Here is a 20583-nt window from a genome sequence, read left to right on the forward strand (position 1 = left end):
AAATTTAATTAACAGCTAATGGAGAGAGAGAGAGAGAGAGAGAGAGAGAGAGAGAGAGAGAGAGAGAGAGAGAGAGAGAGAGAGAGAGAGAGAGAGAGAGAGAGAGAGAGAGAGAGAGAGAGAGAGAGAGAGAGAGAGAGAGAGAGAGAGAGAGAGAGAGAGAGAGAGAGAGAGAGAGAGAGAGAGAGAGAGAGAGAGAGAGAGAGAGAGACATGGTAAAAGGATATAATTCTTCATTAATAGTAATCGGAGACGGTCCCTCTGTTAGTGTCAAGCATGCTAATGCTATAATGATAAAATGGCACCCTGTTTTGACACATGCAAAGATGTTCACCCTTGTACAAACGTATGGTTACACACACATTCACACAGTTTAGCCTGGAGTTTACCAGTTTGCAATGCACCTACCCTAACCTGCATACCTCATTTTAAACTGATGGGGTGATGTGAATTTTAATCATCTGTCCACAACTGACCATATGCACACACACCCTGAACTCGTTACACGTCATGTTAAAGGTGTTTCGAGTTGTGAATACAAAATCTGACTTGGCAAGGTTACAACAGTCTATTGCGAATATAGGTCCATTTTAAAATGCTTGTCATGTACCGCTATCTATTGAGAGGAGGTCCTTTGTCTATTTCAACCTGTCCAATATACAGTATGGGACCAAAATGGGGAGACAGTGTGGGTTTGCATACACTACTTGGGTTTTTAACTTTTAAAAACACGTGGTTTTTGTGTCATCTGCCAACATTTAACAGCATCTGTGGACTGATTAGTATACACTTTCCTGGCGGTTCCAGTCTTTTCCAGTAAGCTATAAAGTAGATGGAGGCAGAGAGGAAGTAATGACAACACAGACAGCGCAGAGTGAAATATGGCTCCATTCGAACAGGAAGACAAACATGGAAGGGGGGGCCTGTTGTGGTTGGAGACGCTGTGACGGGAGAGACGGAGACAAAGCTGAGGGAAGACAGAGACACAGAGACTGGGATGAAGAGTAGAAGGTGCTGATAAACAGGAAATTTGATTGACCTAAATGTGCAGATGGGAAGAAAGAGGCAGAAAAAAAAGTGAGAGACAGAATGAGAGTGACGGGGGAGAAGAGAGTCCTTGATGAAAGAGAGTGGTCTCTGTCAGAGGCAGATTGATCCAAACCGTCAGAGATTGACTGTAGGAGGCCGAGGAGAGAAATAAAATCATACAAGGATCAAAGCTACTGAACAGAAAAGAAAGGTGCAGTATGTGTGGATGCATAGTCACATGAGCTTTATATCCATTACATCTTTACTGAAAACCTTGATATGGCCATTCAAACTGAAGCACACAAGGCTTCAATGAAATGAGTGGATTTTCTACTGTGCCTTAGGGGTGAACAAAAATAACACATCAGACTCATTATGAGAATATTTTTATACTCTCCTCTGGGGATCAGATGTCAGTCTCTGTTACATGTATTACCTGATCTGGCCGTTTTGATATTAACAGACTGGAAGCCTCCGTTGAGCGCCGAGGTGTCGATGATGTCTGAGTCAAAGTCTCGGTGAGTCTTGCGGTAGACGAAGAGCGCCACGATGACGGAGATGAACAGGCACATAATCACTGCGATGACTATGCCCACATACAACGCCACATCATCTGTACTTGGGGCAGCTGGAGGGGACAAGAGAGAGAAAAAGGAGGTACAATTTCAGACAGATACTCTTCCAGAAAGCACGAAGACACAATTAAAATGAGAAGATGTGAAGATGACATAAAAGTGGCAAAAAGCTAATTGTAATGGAAGAGCAGAACAGAGACGGAGCATAAAACAAGACTTTCACTGCTGTCTGTCATCCTTAATTTGAGTTGGACAGCTATACTTTTTTTTTTTTTTTCCTTCAATCTGACCAATGTTCAGACTCAAAGGACAATCTCTATAGGGTCTGTTTCAAATGAAACTTTCAAATAGCCCTCCAGCTTCTGTAATACGATAACTTGTCTAGACAGATAGACAGAGACACCTTTCATATAAAAAGAACGGCAGCAACTCTTAAAACTTAATAAGCCTGTTAATTATTTTAAGGGGGTCCTAACATCCTTTTTCAATTCTGCTGAGACTTTAATGGCTTTTCAGTGAGAACAATGGTGGAATTGTCTTTCTTGATGCATATTTCAGAGCAGAAGAAGGGACTAAAATTTGAACTGATGACTAATGCGGGTGGTAAAAGGTATGAGCTGCGCTCAGAGATGAATAAGAGAGGAAAAGAAAAAGGACGGAAGGAGATGCGTTAAGAGCACTGGATATGAAGATTAGGAAGTAATGGCAGGGGAAGCCAATCTGTGGCAACGAGAAGGGGACTCATAAGCAGAGGAGGAGTATACAGAGAGAAGATGGAGAGAACGAATAAAGGGATAAGTTGGGTGGATACAATGAAAGAGTAGCAGAGAGGCAATCATGTTGATTGGTGGAATAAAAGGAGCACATAGAGAATAGAAAAGGAGGCCAGATGATTGAAAACAAAAGTACAGTAAATAAACGGAGAGGAGAGAAAAAGGGGGGACGTAAAAAGAGAAGCGCTAAAAGTAAAGAACAGAAAAATCAAGCCAGAGCAGTCGAAATAAAGTCAAACTTCAAAGCAGCAAAACAAACACGGTGACATATTCAACATGAAAGTGCCCGCATAACTTTTTAAAGTGGCCTCACACTTAAAGCACTTCTCAGATAATCATGTCCTCTGTAGCAAGTAGGAGGGGATTTGTCTTTAGCTATTAAGAAGAAGATAGAAAAGTATAGGAATCCTCCTTTTAATCCACCCTTAAAGTTGAGAGGCAGATAACAGGCTTTAAACTACAAGAAGCCTCATTTGCTAAAGGATTTACTGTTGTTGCATCACAACAAGTTCAGAAAGCACGAACTTTGCATTAAAAAAAACAACATTTGATGAAGAGTTTAAACATTCAAGCATACTTTTGTGAGCATGAAACCCACATCACAGAGGACAGGTTACCTGTCATCATGTTAGTTAGTTGCTTGCCACTTGAGGGAGCTATGAACCACTTTTTATATTCTCTGGGGAGCTCAACATGACAGCCAAGCTTTGCCCCTTTTGCACACGCACGCACGCACGCACGCACGCACGCACGCACGCACGCACGCACGCACGCACGCACGCACGCACGCACACACACACACACACACACACACTACTCTCCAGAGACAAGTTAAGCCTACGACCATGACAAACCAAACTCTCAGAGAGCTTGGTCCTACAAATAGAAATCTTGTGAAGATTTAGACATGTCACAGTAATGTGGACAACAAATTAAGCAATGTTTTGCAAAATGATCCATTTCCTAAAGTAATTCTTTGAATAAAATATACTCACTCAAAAATATTTAAGGAATGGAATATTAACAGGAGCTTTAATGCCATGGGACTGTGCATAAATATGTTGTATGTAAAGCATTATGTAAAGCATGTAATCACCCATAACTGCCAGAGCTGAAACCCCTAAAGATTGGACTCAAATCCATTCTCTGAGTGTTTCTCTTATTTAACCGGGGCCAAACTTCTACCCTGCAGTTAAAAGCAAAGGGCAATGAATGGGATAATGATGAGAGAAATATTCAGCAACATTTCAATAATTGATTTAAGTCTTTTGGTTAATATGCGCATGCAAAAATGTCACATTTTCAGTGGTAATAGCCTCTCTTGATATTTATATTACTTTCCTGTGAATAGTAAACTGCAGTAAACTGTTAATATGTCACTTTCTGTTCAGGCCAATTGTGAAGACAGCAATAATAATCACAAAAAAAAATAATATTTGTTACATCCTCAGTTGTCACACTTTCTGAATTCAGCTCCCTACATCAACTCTGAATGTGTGAACATGTCATGCTCAATGTGCCCTACAAATCACTCCATGGCTTAGGAAATGAAACATTCATATAATTTATGTTAACAACCACAGATCCGTCTTTAATCAACAGATTGATGGCACAATGAGTGTTTGTTACAGGGAACTGGAATTACTGCTAAATATCAATTAATCAGATTTAACTCAGTCTTGGAGCACCACCTTTAAATCTCCCAAGTTTGGAAAAAGTTTCATAACATGCAGTTACCCCTTTCATTTTGCCGTAAAATTCCCCAATGTCCCAACGTCACAACTACACAAAGTTGCCTTGTTATCAAGGTCCTTGCATTTGCCAAGGGGGAATAGAATTGGATAATCCTCTTAAGTACCAACTCCCTGATCTTAATTATGATCATCATCATCCTCATCTATTTAAGGAATCTTTATCGTGTTTCTGCTTCAATTTGAAGGTCTACAACTTCATGAGCATATGAGATGTCACCCTGCCACAGGAAGTACCACTTTTAAACGTACTTTTCCTCATCCTATTTTCCTTGTGTTTTGGGACACTATGGGAGAAGTTAACTAGGCTATAGCCTGCTGTATTTTCAAGGTGTGTGTGTGTGTGTGTGTGTGTGTGGGTGTGTGTGTGTGTGTGTGTGTGCGCGCGCGTGCATGTTTAAAAGCCTTTCTTCACCGTCAATCAGTTTATGTCCCATCTCCCTCAGATCTTTTTTTCCCTCCATAACTCACACCTCCCTCTGTCTCCCTCTGCCTCCATCTGTTTGATTTGTAGATGAATGAAACAGCATGTCCCATTTGAGCCTCTACCTGCCTCTGTAACCTACATACAGCTGCAGGAAACTAAATATTTGTTTCCCCTTTTATGATAAACTTGATTGCTTTCTGTATTCATTTCTTTATCTATACAAGATTGCTATTTTTTAGTTCCACCTCATTAAAATGATCATTTCTAAGCAATTTAAAAAAGTTTTACTTCTATGCAAAAATCAAAGTTATGCTCTCATTGAAAAAGGCCAAATCTTCCATGCTGATGGTTTTTTTTTACTGTCTGACAGTCTTATGTAAAAGGTCATTTTTCTGACAAGATAGAAACTAAAAATATGACCTGAATGTGTGAATGATTATTGTATATTTGTAAAAGTTAATATCATATGCATACAGTATATATGTAACTGTGTGAGAATGTGTTGAAAAGGGCATACACCCTGGGAACAAATAAAAAAAGAGCCAAAAATGTACCCATTCACTCACTCCTGTAACAAATTTTCACATTAGATGACAAAGGAATATACTGTACAAAAGAAGGCCTATTTGATTTCAAATAACTTCACCCACCCTGGCTATGACTGAGTCCTCTTACTGTGATCTGGATATGCAGGAGCCTTGAAACCGCAACAAACAAATGTAATGCTTGTACTTCCAAACCAACCTCCAACCTCAACACACCACTTGAGGTTGGTCTTAGTTCTTGAGTATTTCCCATTAAGTGTTTTATTATCCATTTGTTTTGCATTGTCAGCTGTGAGTTGTTAAACTTTGCTTTCTTTTTAATAAACAACGATGAGATAACTTTTTTCACATATTGTATAATTTTGCTCCTTTTACCTTGGTGCTGCTATATCAATGTGAATTTTCCCAATGTGGGATAAATAAAGTACGAAATTATATTCTGTTCTGTTCTGTTCTATTCAGCTGAACACACCCATGAGCTAGCAGAACAGAGGCTCCAGCTTAGCTTCAGTCAGCATGGATCGCTGTCTATTGATTGGCTGGATTCTTTTGTCAATCTCGGAGTCTGTCCAATGCTCTGCGGACAGGATTTTAAAAAGGAGAGAAACTCGGATAACTCAGATTAGCTCTCGTCTCTATCTTCTCTGTGATCTGCATCCAAAGCAGAGCTGTGGACAATCACCACTTGAAACCCATTCAACAGCCTTTTTGATCTCGTCTGGCAAAAACATGCAAACACCACCCATACTGCACTGCTGGCAGACACATCTGCCCTAAGTAACAGTCAGGGATGAATGGAACAAAGAGACTGAAAAGATAAAGCAAACAGTCATTTGGAAATGTGTCTATGCCTATTTTATATATTGAAATTAGGAAAAAAAAACCAAAATGTGTGATGATTAGTGTTAAAAATAAAATATGGAATTCTTTTGGAGTCAGTGAGGTTGTATTTCTATGATTTCTATGACTTCTATGAGCACAACACACTATACACATAAAACCATTAGATCACATGCAGAGTAAAAACCCTGTAATACACTGTAATTGCAGCTATTTAATGAATGGAATGAATACAAGCCTTTCACTGCGACTTGTTATATCCAACTAAAAGGCACACTACGACCTCTATCATGCTCACAAAATACAAGCAGATTCTCTCTTACAAATCTACAGCTCAGCCATGATGCTCCGATCCTTCTCATCCCCTCAAGCTAAGCTGGTCTTTAACTGACACAAAAACCGCCACACATCCAACTAAACAAATAAAGCAGTGCACAAATTTGCAATAAGAGATAATTACTATACTTGTTTTGTGATTTGCTTTTCAGGCTTGAGGGCAAAGCTCTGAAGCTTTCATATATGAGATATGCTTAGACAACAGCAGTGCAACAATTAGCCTCGTCCACACTTGTGAAACAGTTGACAGTGAGTGCAACATGGCCAGAATGACTGGTGCCGATTCAGCGGGACTTATATTCTAAAGATGAATGACCAACAGTTCTTCATCTGGTCAAATTGATTTTGAGCAATCACTTACTCTTGTCGGTGTTAATCGATTAGATAAAACAAACCATGCAAGCCAACATGCAGGTGGACCACATGGAGGCCAGAAAGTAACAAAAAAGTAACAACCAAAAGACTGGGGCCATCAAGTCAGAGAAACATTTACATTTACCATCAATGTTTGTATGCAGCATCTGCTAAACATCCCACACAATAACTCTAAGCCTACATGTAATGGAGCCACAATATGCAGAGAGTCAATAGTAGGAGTCAGACAAGTGTCAACTCAAACGGAAATATGTAAATAGAAACTGGATTATCCAAAGTACATATAAAAATTAGATGTCATTTAGCCGCGCAATCACACTGTGTGAAAACAGGATCAGCTTGGTGATTAGTGACTCTCAAATCCACTCTTGCAGCCTCCCGGCACTTGTGTTACCGACTGTATTTTTATTTTTTGGGAACAGAATGACAGTCTCTTGGATGAGCAGTGACTGCCTCTGCCTCATCGGCAGCTCCCTCTGCATCTGTATCTGCCTGCGACCAGTCATCTTGCAATGAACGCACCATATGATGAAATCGCTTCAACAGACCCTAAACGAGAGTCATTAGATCACATAGCAGACGCTCATAGATTGCTTTGAAGATAAAACGAGAGCTCCTGCTAAGAGTGGAGCAAAAAGTGCAGTAATAACAAATGGCAGAGGTCCTTTCCCTCTTGCACCTCTCAATTTCAGTCTTTTCCACAGATTAGAGTAATTTCTCTTGCTAGGTTGGTAACACGGAGAGAGAAAAAACAAAAATTGGAGGTGAGAAATCCAGAAAGAGAGAGGTGGCTGATAATCCTTAAACCTTAATATTTATTATTGTTCATTAAGAAATCCAAATTAACAGAACTTTAACCATTACATTGTGTTTGTCTTTTTTTTTTTTTTTAATGTTTGTCAAAAAATGTATCAGAGCAATGTAGTGATTCCAAATTCCAGTCACTTTGGCATCCACAGTTGGACCACGATGGTTTCTGAGTTAGCCAATAATCTTGTGAACACAAAGTAAGTGTTCAGAACAAAGGCAAATTGCCTACTTTGGCAACGATTCAAAGCTGCTTGGCAAATCTCCAAAACCACCACAGCTGCAACAAACTGTGAATCAAGTGAACTGGTACTGAATCAATTCTCTGCTATCAGACAGGAAGAGAGAAAGAATCAAGTTAATTAAATGAATCTGTTACCTTTTGTGGTGCAGTCATTTACAAGAGTTGACCCAGACATCCTGCACTACATTAAATAGGAAGGACAACTAGTTTGTTTAAGTAGATATACATTACAAGATGAATAAAATGTACTATTAAATCCAAACATACTGAACGGATGTGATTAAATGTTTTTTGCACCATGTCCATAGAGACATATTGTAGGTATAAATCAGGTAAATGAATTGATGCTTTCTGATGAAGAGAATGTGAAAGCGATGTTATTATTTACATAATATGTTCAACTGTAACATCTGAATATTGAAAGTCACTGGGCAGGAACTGTGAAAGGAAAAATATAATAAATACTTTGCAAACTAATCAGTTCTATGACCTTTAAAAATGTGGCAATTATAGACAATTTCAGTGTTAACAGAAGAGAAAAAAAGTCCTGTATTGTCACTTTCTTTAATTGATAATTTAACTAAAGACCTAAAAAATGCTGATGTTATAGTGTGAAAAGCTTCTCAAAATGAACATCTGTCTCTTCACTGCTCGATACCAAAGATATATACGATTTAAAGAAACAAAACTGTGGGAAGCAATGCTTCTGACATGAATCAATTTTATTCAGTTGCATGATATAATAAAAAGATTTTAAAAAAAGACTATAAAAGTGAAACATTCAAGAACTGATGATAAAAACTAATTGGTGATCTGTGGGATTCAGTGAGTGCATTCCTGGGTGTTGCTGAGTCCACAGAGAGACAGATCTTGGTGATAATTACAGCTCTTTTCAGACCTGTTCAGAAACAACTTGTCTATATTGATTAAGCGGTCTTACTGATCTTAGTACTGCTATGCTTGTGGCTGAGTCAGATTCGTTCTGTGGAAGTTTGTTTTTGAGTGTCATCATTGGCTTTTCCTCTGTTTAGTTGAACAGGCCTGTCAAAAATGAAATCAGTTCTTCTTCATGGATACCATTGGGTCTATTTACAAAGTTAAGCTGCATAATGGTTTCTGTGCCGTTCAATCTGAATGTGGACAATGCAAACATCAATATTTCAATGAACTATATGGTACGTACTGAAAAAGTTTTTTTTTTAATCATTTTAAAGTCAGAGTTGTATTAGTTGTTGTAAAGAAATAACATTGTCAGGACTATCATGGCAACAATTCATGTAAGTTGCATGACACCTTGATCTGTTGTGCAGAACAAGCAAGATGACTGGTAAGATACTTGCTGTTTACAAAAAGTTACTGTCTTCACAAGTTTGTCGGATATTCTTCACAGAAAGCAAGCCTTGCTTGCTGTCTCTTACCATCTGCTGTGTGCTTTAACAAACAGAACAATTTTAACAGCACTCATAATTTCAACAAGTAGATATCCTGGGTTATGCTTTGTCAAAATAGGTAAATGCTCTGCAGGCTAAAATACCACTACAGTTCCCAATCGAAGAACACTGCTTAATAGAAGAGCCCCTGCCTTTTTCAAAGATGTGGACACACCAGACATTGGTGCACCGGGGCGGGGGTTTCTCGCTGGGTGGTGGGAAGGCAGCATGGTATAGGATGTCAGGTCGGTGACACTGGATGCCGCTAGGCCCTTTACACAGTCATTTTATTCCTAACAAGTCTTTCAAGACTGCCACTGCAAATCTGGATATGCGCAAGTGTGCATGCGCGGTTTGGAGAACAACTTCCATGTCAACAAAGGCATATGTAATTATTGTAATTTCCAGAAGATTTTAACTGGCACTCACATGTTCCCATGCACCCTGAGGCTTGTACTTGTACACTGCACTTCCATGGCAACTATAAGGTAAATACTGAAAAAGGGCTTTTTATCATTTATTAGTGAGTTGTACTAGTAAATCTTTTCACCACAAAAGAGGTTTTCCACTCCAAGGACTGATAGAAGTTTTAGGGTTTGCAGAGTTTTCAGCTCATGCTGTTGCAAGGACACAGAATCTGCAAAAAAAAGTGCAACCTTGGATTGTGAATTCTGTGTTTTCAACTGAGGACTGTCCTCTACGTGAGATGGGGGCTCGTTACAAGCTAAAACTTGACTCTTTAAAAATAGGTTGAATTCAGCAACCATAAGATCAATCTTTCATTATCTAAAGTTTGAAAAGTTCTGAACATAAATCAAACATATTATAAATAATTCCAGCAATATTAGAAATTTAAGGCAATACATTTTTTTTGGGCAAAATATTCAATACACTCCTCTTAGAAAAAATAGATCATTACATTTGAAAAGGGTGAAAACAATGTATGCTTGATGGTTGTGATCTGTGAAAAATTGGTGTTTGTGGCTGGCTATTTTCTTTCAGCTTTTTTTTTTGGGGGGGGGGGTCATGTGTCATATATGTCAGCTATTCAGTTGCATTATAATACAATGCAAACATATGATCATTCCTCTTCTTCTTCTTCTTAATAATAATAATGATAATAATAATAATAATAATAATAATGATGATAATAAAAGAATAAGAAATTAGAAGAAGGAAGTGGAAGAGGAAGAAGAGATATTACATTTATTTAAGGTTAAAATTAAGATGCCTTTGTTGTCACCGAACATGAAATACAGTGACAATCTGTTGGTAATCTGACAGTAGCAGCATGACGTCCATTTGCATCTATGACATCCAGTTGGCATAGAAATGCACAGCCGAATATGAAAAGTAAACACAAATAAATGTGAATATATGCATTGGTAGCAGCATGAATGTATGAACAGTGCATATGTAAAGAGTCCATTGGACAATCATTGCACGTTTTAAGGTGATGGGTGTATGATTATGGGTTGAAGACACCCAAGGTCACTGTACACAATAAAGTACAAGCTGGAGAGCAGTAGCAGCTCAGCTTGCAGCGTTCACTCAGACTGGAATTAAATACTATAAACTGTCTTATCAGTATTAAAATGTTTGTTAGGTGTTGCTGGCCCAGCTCGTTTTATTGGTTGGTTTGTGAGTTACTCAGTTAACTATCTTACCAGAAGACACAGGTGGAGATAACACGGTTGACAAGAAAGAAATAGGTTCCTCTGTTCCAATAATTCTTATCAGACTAATAAAAACTGAGCAGGAACAATGACTCCATGTAGGGGTTACATGCTCAAAGTTTTGATATTTTCTTTACTTTTTGTGTGATGTCCTGTCTAGCCAATTGTAAATGGTCTAAATGAAAGGTTGTGAAATGGCATGAAAAGGCCAGCCATTAGCTATACCCGCTTATTCTTCGGAGGATGGAGAAGCAGGGTACACTGAACAGATTGCAAGTCAACTACAGCCCTGACACGTAGTGATGAACACATCAAAAGTCAACTATGCATAACATCATTAGAGCTGTGCAGAATTCGCTTTTTAGTGTGAAGGACAAATTGTGGATTCTATTGTTCCCAAAAATACACCAAGGGAATGCAAAAGTAATGCACTGACAACAGTGAGATATAATGAATCGACAGACACATCAAACCCAGAGAGCTTAGTATGGATTCAGGACTAAAATCTTGCTGAAATGTTATATTTTTTCCATCATTTAGGTATAGGTGCAAGTGAATAATGTGTGTGAAGCAGAACCAGACCAAGAATCAATGCCGCATAGCACCACAACCTGCTTTTGAATGGAAAAAAAAAAATATATATATACAATGAGTGAAGCAACCTATCATGTTTGATTGTACTCCTCACTTCATGATGACGACATCAAGGTAGAGATCATGTAAAAACGTATGTAAAACTGAATGGAACATTAAAAATGACTGTATTCAAAGAAAGACTGATGAATGAGGAAGACAGCAAGACACTGAATGAAAACAGAAAACATCGACTTACATGGTATTCCCAAATCACTCTTTTCTTTGGGCTCAGTGGACTTCTGAAACAATGAACCTTGGGGCAGAAAAAGAAAAGGGGGGGATGGTGGAATGGATGGAAGAACGAAAGGGAAAACAAGAGAAATTAAACAAAGTCAAATAAAATGGGACAAACACAAAGCACACAGACCTTGATATGATGCTTTTTATCCCCACTTTTTGTGTTTTACTTTTCTTTGTGTTCTGCTGCTAAGCATTAAGCTTAGCTGTTCTCAAATGAGCCTAATAACTTTCAAAAAAGGAGTAAAAAATAAGATAATTGGGCAAATGCTGTCAAAGGCAGTTAGTGCTGTGTCATGCTGAGTGGTCCACTTAGTTGGGGCAGACAGAAGGTCTATGACACACATAAACTGCTGATGTACTGATGTATAATTGAAGCTCTGGTGTATAATTGATAAAGGCAACATAGCGACATGGCGCGCTTAAAAGCTTCTTGCTAGACCAGCTGACCATAGAAAACACACTGATTCAGCACTGAAGGGCAAGAAACATTGGCGAGGTTAAGTGGGGTGATGAGCACGTATAAACATAGAGTATCATTTGCACAGATGATACGCATAATGTGGCGTATCATTTTAGCTCTGCACATGGCCTGAGCATGTGCACCTCTCTTTTGGTCTACTGGTTCAACCACATAATTCCAGGTGGCATTGCTTAGCATGCGTTTGCACTATTTTAATCAGATTTATTCTGCTTTTACTGAAAGACTTAAAAACTGACTGCAATTATATGAATGCATCTAACAAACGTCACAATGATTAATGTCTGAATCGGTGATGATAGGAGGAGCAACACACCATGACAGATTTATCATGTTTTAATTGGAATGCAATTACTCTCGCAAACAATGGTAATGAAAAAATGGAGGCACTGGAATGACGTCTAAATGATTTTGAAAGAAATAACACAAGTGTGATGAAAAGAATGGAAAGTGCAGTGCAAAAGGACAAAACAGGAGGAAAAAAGCTGTGGGAAACACAACAAATTGACCACGAAGAGAGCAAATGGAAAAAAAACACAAAAAACAAGAGGGCGAAACAGAGCTTTTAATAGAGAGATGTGTTGTTTGATGCCGTGCAGTACCTGCTGACATCATTTTCTCTAATACAACACAAACACAATCCATTCTTCTATCCAAACACTGGCGTTACAAAAACATCCAGTATCTCCTGTGATTATTGTGGTTTCGGAGGCTGTGTGACAGCTAATATATTTGCTCTCGTGGTGCAGTTTTCCAGAATGCACAGTTATGTGTGTACACACAGAGATTGAAATGTCATGTTCCCACAGATGACACAGAGGAGCTTTGAGTGAATCTCTTCCAAGTATTCTCATCGATGTGTCAGGAAAATGTCAACAGCGCAAAACATAAAAATAAACAACACAAGGTGCTCCAAAAAAAACCCCTAAAAACATCACTCATACAGAACCATATGTGGCCACACGCTAATGAAACTCTCAGGTAAACACAATGAGAAAGGAGTCGCTCCGGGTAAGGAGCTGAGTCAAATGGATTTCTACCTCTGAGGGTTTAACTACAAAACTTCAGCAGAAACTCAGCAAGAGATGGTGGACAAAAGAAAGAGACGGTAAAGGAGGCAGGAGGTGTAAGTGGTGAGAGAAAAAGAGGGAGCGAGTAGACTGAAGGGTTTTAGAGCACAGAGTCAATTATGGTGCACTAATCTAAAACATTAACTCCAACTTAACATCAGCAGTGTGCAATCCTCAAAATTACTATTCAAGCGTCTCTTCTTTAGAACCAGCAACTACAAATTGCTCAAACACTCAAATGAAACATTTCCTTCTTTGTAAAAACATTTTCTAAAGAACAGTCATTCATAAAGTAGATGAAGGCACAGTATGGGAGTGCCCTCACATCTTTCAAATAGACTGTAAATACAGTGTCTCAAAAACGCTGTGCATGCAGAAACCCCTTTAACAACCTTGCGTACACGGTACATGCACAGAAACACACACAGATCCCTGCTAATGCCACAGGAAACAGTTGAAACATTAGTGCCGACATAAAACCACGTCTGTGCAGTCATTTTAAAGACAGAAAATCAATCACAGGAAATGAGCCTAAATCTATACCTCCCTAGGTTTTATTCCAGATTCTGCAGCCATACCTCACAGGCCGCAGGGACTCCTGATGGATCAGAGGCGATACACAATACACCGCGTTAGATGGAGGAAGGGCTGCGTATACAGTAAGTTCTGTCAATACTAGGCCTACAGCAAAGCTTTTTAAGGAAATATATTGTGTATCATGACACACATAATCTATTCAATCATCACTGCAATCCACTCCTTTCTGATTGTCAAGACAAGCCTTCAAACGACTGCAGTGATGGATATTTTTTCCTCAAAAAGAAGAGGGAATGCCTCACTGACACCACATTTTAAATTATGAAATAAAATAAGCATTACTTAATTTTCCAGTCTTTTCTTGCCCATGTCCCAACATAGTTTAGTAACATTTGTTGCAGGCTTCAAAATCAAAATGAGCTTATATTTTTATGAAATGGAAGAAAAAAAAACTTTCAGCTTTTGATATCTTTCATATTCCATTTTAAATAAAATATGGCTTCATGACAAGTGGAAATTATTGTCCACCATGTCACTCTTATAATAAGTTATAAACCTATTCAGTATAGAACATGTTGGTATAGACATATTGTCCTGTGATTAGAAAATAGATATGTTGCATTGGTGGTTGTTGTGTATAAACATACACAACAACCACCGGTAACTACATTTGAAGACATGTACCAGAGCATACATTATTTATTCTTGCACATTAACAACGGAAATGGTATGGGGACTTAGATGGAGACTGAGAGACAAAGAAATATTGATTTTAACAGTAGTGTACATCTAAACTGTGTCTTTTTGACTTTTCAGGGCTATGGGAATTTTTAGATACCTTGCTCCAAGTATTTCTCCACAGCAGTCACACACATGGTTGGTGGGACATTGCCTAAATTCAAAGTTTGTAGTCAAGAATTAAAATAAACCCCAGAAGAACAAATTGAGAGAGAAAGAGAAAGAAATATTGCTGAGATTAGCACATCAGGACAGTGAGAGAGGTCAAACAGAAGTAGTTCAAGGAAAGCATATTATCAATGAGCTTGTCCTTGGCTGACCCCTGGACTGAGGATTTGTTTTCAGGTCACTGCCTTACCATTTGAATTGTATCTTCAGGTGAATTTTTACCCGAACACAAGAAAATGTTCTTCACAGTGCCTCTTTTTTTTAAGAACAAATGAAACATTGAAAACTGTCTAATCTCACAATGATTTGTTTGAAATGAGAGAAAATGCAAATGTGAACCTTTTTTGAATCGGTGAGAGATGGAAGGCAATCGATGCCATGATAAAACAACGACCATATATATATATATATATATATATATATATATATATATATATATATATATATATATATATATATATATATATATATAGGACATTTCTTTTAGTTATTTCCACTTCATTCCATTTCACCATGTCAGCATATTGAATGTTTTCCTCCTCTCTGTCTCTATCTCTCTTTTCATGTCACCAGCTTGTCTGCCAATTACTCTGAGCACATGGAGTAACAAGCACTATTCCAACAAGTCAACAAATATAATTGCCTCCACCTTGGAAAAAATACCGCAGCTATATTTTCGCCATTATGACTCAGCCTGCATTTGCCATGCAGTACCAGAGTGTACTGATGTCAGGAATCACTAAGTTGCTATGGGCTTTTGGACTATTGTTCCACATCATTATTTATCATTATTTTCCTCACAATACATGTGTTTTTTGCCAGACAAGAGAAAACCAAGCAGGGGGTTAATAATGACAATCCGTATAAAAAGCAAAAAGATGAGTAAGGTGGCTCCTGCAGAGATATATTAAAGAAGTGAGGATGCAGTCAGAACTTGTGACCGTGAGGATAGGAGAATGAATGTAAAAAAAAAACAATAGCAAAGATTAAAGAGGAAGAGTGAGATGAGAAAAGTGATGAAGGCAATGAAGGCAGGGAAGAAGGTCATATAATAAGAGATAAGAAAGGAAGCAGCAAGAAAAACTGCCACTGTAGCAGCCAGGAAGTCAAAAAGTGATCAATTCTACAACTCCTTAACTCTTTTAAATACTTTCATTGTAGCATGTCAGAAACTGTGTCTTTGGAAATCTAAATACATCTGTATAGTGATAATTGCAATACCAATAAAAACACCACAACAGATCAAGTTTACTTAGAAAATATTGAGTGATAGATTTCTCATTATGGATCATTGGTGGGTTAAATGAGCCCATTAATTGCCATGTTACACTTCACTCACTACTGCTCTTACCCAAAGGTTAAGGATCTGGTCATGCATCCAAATCAATATTCTACTTAGTCTGAGATCAACTCCCTATAGGATCAATTATTATCTGAAGCAGACGATGCACAACATTTGACTGAATTGGCATATTCATCACTCACAGATAAGTGATAGGTTACACAACTTAAGTGCATTCCGTCGAAATACTGCAAGTAAAGCAATGCCCACACACTTACTTTGCATACAGAGTCCATCAGTGCAGTTTTGAGACTGGAGTACAAGGCCCTCACAGTCCTTTCCACCATTTTTGGGTGCTGGGTTGTTGCACTCCCTCCTTCTCCACTGTGTGCACTCTGTCCCGCAGGCTGACCACTTGCTCCAGTCTGTCCACACACCGTCCACTAGAGGGAAGGTATGGGAAGAGGAGCAAAGGGAACGGTTAACCGAAAGAAAAAGCATGAGCATGAGTAAAAAGAGGTAATGACTTCAATTATGTTCCTACTTCTGTGAAGTGTAGCATGAAAAAACACAAATGCAAGAACAAAAGTTGAACACAAAAGAAAAGAAGTGCAGGGCAGTAAAAAGAAAGTGGGTATAGAAGAAAAGACAGTTACCAGTGCACAGTGTAGTACAGGGCAGCTTGTGGATGGCCTGTCCATCACACGGCAGTCCTCCATTGAGAGGGGCAGGGTTAGTGCAGCTCCGGGTTCGTTTCTGGAAGCCACGACCGCAGCGACTGTTACACGCAGACCACTCCGTCCATGTGGACCAGCCACCGTTCACTGTAGCAACAAAGATCCGCATTAAATTAAAAAAAGAAAACAAAAAAACCTTCATAAACAAACCTTTTTTAGGTTGCTGCTCATCATAACCATGATCTGTAGAGTTCTTGCTTTCATTTCTTCTACAGTTTGTGTGTGGCAGAGCACGAGTGTCCACAAAGATGGTACACTCATTCTGATATTGGGTAACCATTTGGTTGGTTTATAAATGGCTAATATATTCCTGCAGCCAAAGTTACCCAGTAACTTTTTTTTTCTTTTGTGGAATGCAATATGTATGTGGAGGAGGCTGAACTTCAGTGAAAACAGCTGCATATCTCTACAAAACAGCACACAATCTTCTGAAACTTCAAATTACAGGTGGCTACTCTGTCAGTGTTTCTCCATTGTGTTTACGTACATTAACTAATGCTCTGAGTAAAAGAAATGGTGACAAAAAATATGCATAGGCATGCAGCTGTACAGCCCACTAAGTACACAACAAATTACAAATTTGCAGGTTGTTGGGAAATAGTTTAACAATAAAAAAAAAAAAAATTATAGGCAAAACACAAAAGGGAAAACAACCCACAATAATTGCAGGTTGAATCCTAAGGGGGGAGGAGGGGTCAGAGGGGTCAGAGGACAGAAGGGAAGTAGCAGCTACCCAACACATAACCCTGTCTGTAATCACAGTGCATTTTTAACGTCACCTGTCACTTTATACTTTATATTTTATTTGGAGTTTCGATTCTTTTTTGCTATTTCTATTTATTAAAGGTTAGTGAAGAGTCTATATAATATTGTACATAATTATTTATTTTATTAAATTTTTTTTAGCCTTATCCTATTTTATTTATTCTTTATTCTATTGCTCTCTGTGTGCTGTTCCTGTTCTGTTAAAGCTGCTGGAACTTGAATTTCCCTGAGGGAGTCATCCCAAGGGATTAATAAAGTCATTCTGAATCTGAATCTGAATCTGAAGTCTGTTTTAAAGCTGCACTGAAAGCTGCATTTTTATAACTTGTTTTTTTTTGTTTGCATATTTGCCTTCAATCCCTGTTCAAATTCTACCTTTCACTCCATTTCCTTTACAAGGCTTCCCCACATCCAGTCACATAGACTTGACTGTTCGTTCATTATTTTGTATGACTGTCGTTGTATTTCAAGAGAAAACATGTGGCTTGATAGTGCAGTCAATGAAAGAAATCAGGTATAAAGTTAGAATGAGTCACAAGGACATCCTGAAAGAAAGAGCTGGCATCCGGGGAGGTGAAGTGGGCTGAAATTCCTCCGCTGAATCTCGACAGCTCTGTCTCAGCCCAGTGGAGAGTGCCCACTCTTTTCCAAATGCCCAATTAAAAATGAATCATCAGAGAGATAGTAACCAGTAAAATTCAGGTATGGCCACCTTGTCAGTTAGTTTCTAAAGTCCTATGACTTGTTTTTCTTTTTATGCTTTGTTTCTTCTTTTACTTGTCCACCTTCCCCTTTGCTCCTCTGCTTCTCCTTACCTGTCCACCCTCCATCTCTGTCTGCTTTCCTTTTTTTTTCATACCCTTACATTCCTCTGTTTTTCTACAACTCTTTCACCTTGTCAACAGTGTCAGCGGGCCCTTGTGGAGCCGAGAAGATTGAACCACAGATTGAACAATCTATTTCTGTAAGGATACATCAGTGTCAAACCACTCCGTCTCTCGTTGTCTGTATCGAACAGGCACACATGCTCAGTTATTTTGATTGAAACACTCCTCCTGGTGAATAGAGTCTGGGTTATATTTGGCAGAAACACTGTAACTGTAAAAAAAAAAACAAAAAAAACCCACCACTGTCAAAAGTGTTTGTTTGTGTGCATGTGAGATTCGGTATACACCATTCCTTCTCAAAATGTTCCCTATCCTTCGATCTCAGACTGGCATTTGGTAAAATGGAAAAGAAAAAAATAGGAGCGAGAGAGAGAGAGAGAGAGAAAAAGAGAGAGACAGAGAGACGAGGCATCAAAGGCATGTACCTCCCCACAACAACCTTTTTCTTTTCAGCTTTTAAAAAAACCCAAAACAAACATTAAAAAAAAAAAAAGTATTTTGCCTGGAAAATAAATCAACACCAGAACTGAATGGGAGCTATTCAAAGTTATTTTTGTTGTTGTTTTTCACAGCTGTTATCATGCCATATGCTGCACAATTCATTTAGAGCTGGGAATCTTGGCTGAAAGTGCAAACATTTGGAAAGCCCAAGTGTTCTAATTTAAAACCAAGAGCCTGATTGGTGGGTTTTAATTGGGTGAGGTCAGGGGTGATGGGAGAATATCAGGCCAATCACAAAGAGATCGTGTTGGCATGGTAGTCGAGCTAATTTCATGTGGCAGATGGGGGTTGGCTTTACTTATCAGAGCCATCAGTGTGTAGTTTCAGGTAGCATTTAGAAACGTGCCATATCAGTAAAAGTCTAAACATTAGACACAAACATGTCAAAGACACTCACAAAAACTGATAATGGCAATCAGTATGATGACATTGACAGGAATTCTAGAAGCATGACAACTCACCATAAACAATAACTGTGGCTGTAGTGCTTCGTCTTTTGGCGACAATGTTTTTAGCCACACATGTATAGTTGGCTGTGTCAGACAGACGCGCCTGTTTGATGATCAGATTGTGGTCAATGGTGATGTAGAAGTTTCTGTCCTCAGCTGGGTCGATGATCTCTTCATTTTTTAACCACTCCACCTGTGAGACAAAGGGAAGAAAAACAAGGTCATTAAAGGCTTTGGTTTTTTTGTTGTTTTTTTTTGTAACATTCACAAAGAGATTGCCAAAATTATGCCCGGCTGCAGTAAACATCTGTTTGTCATGTAAGTACATTTTTCAAGCAAGATTTTTTTTCATCTGCTTCATGTGAAAAAAAAAAAATCATGATGATATTAACTTTTTTATTAAAAACACTTGTGAGAGTGTGAAAGCAGGGCAATAATGTATGTTGTGGGGTGGACGGTGCATGTCCTTTCATATTGTGAAAATGATGTCAATAAAATGTCACAAAAAAGCGATACTGTGTGTCCTCTACAGTATCTGTTTTTAATATTTCCTTAACACTAAACAAATAAGAAATAGAGTTGCATATCAATATGCTGAAGTGAATTTTTCTTCATGGTTTTGTCAACAAAAGCTTTGAGTACATGGCACATTTAATATTCAAAACAAATCAATTAAGGAGTGCCCATATATTGACTGCCAAAATGATTTAATGATGTATGATTTGAGTAACTGAATCTATTATCCAAACTATTCTCAAATATACAGTAACTCATGTTAGAAATTTACAAGCAAATAAATGTAAATCACACGTCAGTATTCTTCACGATACTCATCCACAGGGTGTGCACAATGTTCAACCCTTGGATGGCAGTATAGAAAAGGAAGAACCCCAAACATATGCCTTCGCAAAGGTAACGGGTGAAGGGTAGGACAACGGGAAGTATCATATTTATGAGGCTAATCACATTTCCTGAGTGCTGTATTTACTGGTCCAAACCCTCATAAATTCAGCCCGTCCAGGCTTTATGGCAGGCACATAAATGTCCAAGCAGTGTTGTTTAATTCAGGTTGTTTAATTTCCTCCTCCCTACACATTAGGAAATGGAAATCTCAGATGCGGAGAAAAGGAAATTCAGTATTATTCTTCAGTTTACTGCCTGCGTTGAGTCGGCTGTCATTTTTCTCTCTCGGTTATTCCACCTGCCTCTCCCTCTGATCTTTAGAGATTCGGGGGTACTCTTTGGCCACGGGGCTCTCTGTAGCTCTGAATTCTCAATCTTAAGTGA

General features: G+C 38.5%; 1 protein-coding gene across 2 annotated transcripts in view; it reads right to left on the bottom strand.

Moving 5' to 3' along the window:
• The window catches only part of LOC308132357 (netrin receptor UNC5C-like), a 190375-nt gene that overhangs the window by 19422 nt on the left and 150370 nt on the right, over window positions 1-20583 (bottom strand). The window contains exons 5-9 of one of the 2 annotated variants that reach the window (XM_080499434.1): window positions 19309-19489; window positions 16614-16781; window positions 16236-16400; window positions 11641-11697; window positions 1466-1657 (exon numbers count right to left, since the gene is read on the bottom strand). In XM_080499434.1, the coding sequence (XP_080355560.1) occupies window positions 1466-1657; window positions 11641-11697; window positions 16236-16400; window positions 16614-16781; window positions 19309-19489 (763 nt within the window). The remainder of the gene's footprint in view (window positions 1-1465; window positions 1658-11640; window positions 11698-16235; window positions 16401-16613; window positions 16782-19308; window positions 19490-20583) is intronic. The other variant, XM_080499435.1, reaches the window with a different exon arrangement.

The sequence above is a fragment of the Blennius ocellaris genome (assembly GCF_963422515.1).
Source record: "Blennius ocellaris genome assembly, chromosome: 7".
In the NCBI taxonomy this organism is placed as follows: domain Eukaryota; kingdom Metazoa; phylum Chordata; class Actinopteri; order Blenniiformes; family Blenniidae; genus Blennius; species Blennius ocellaris.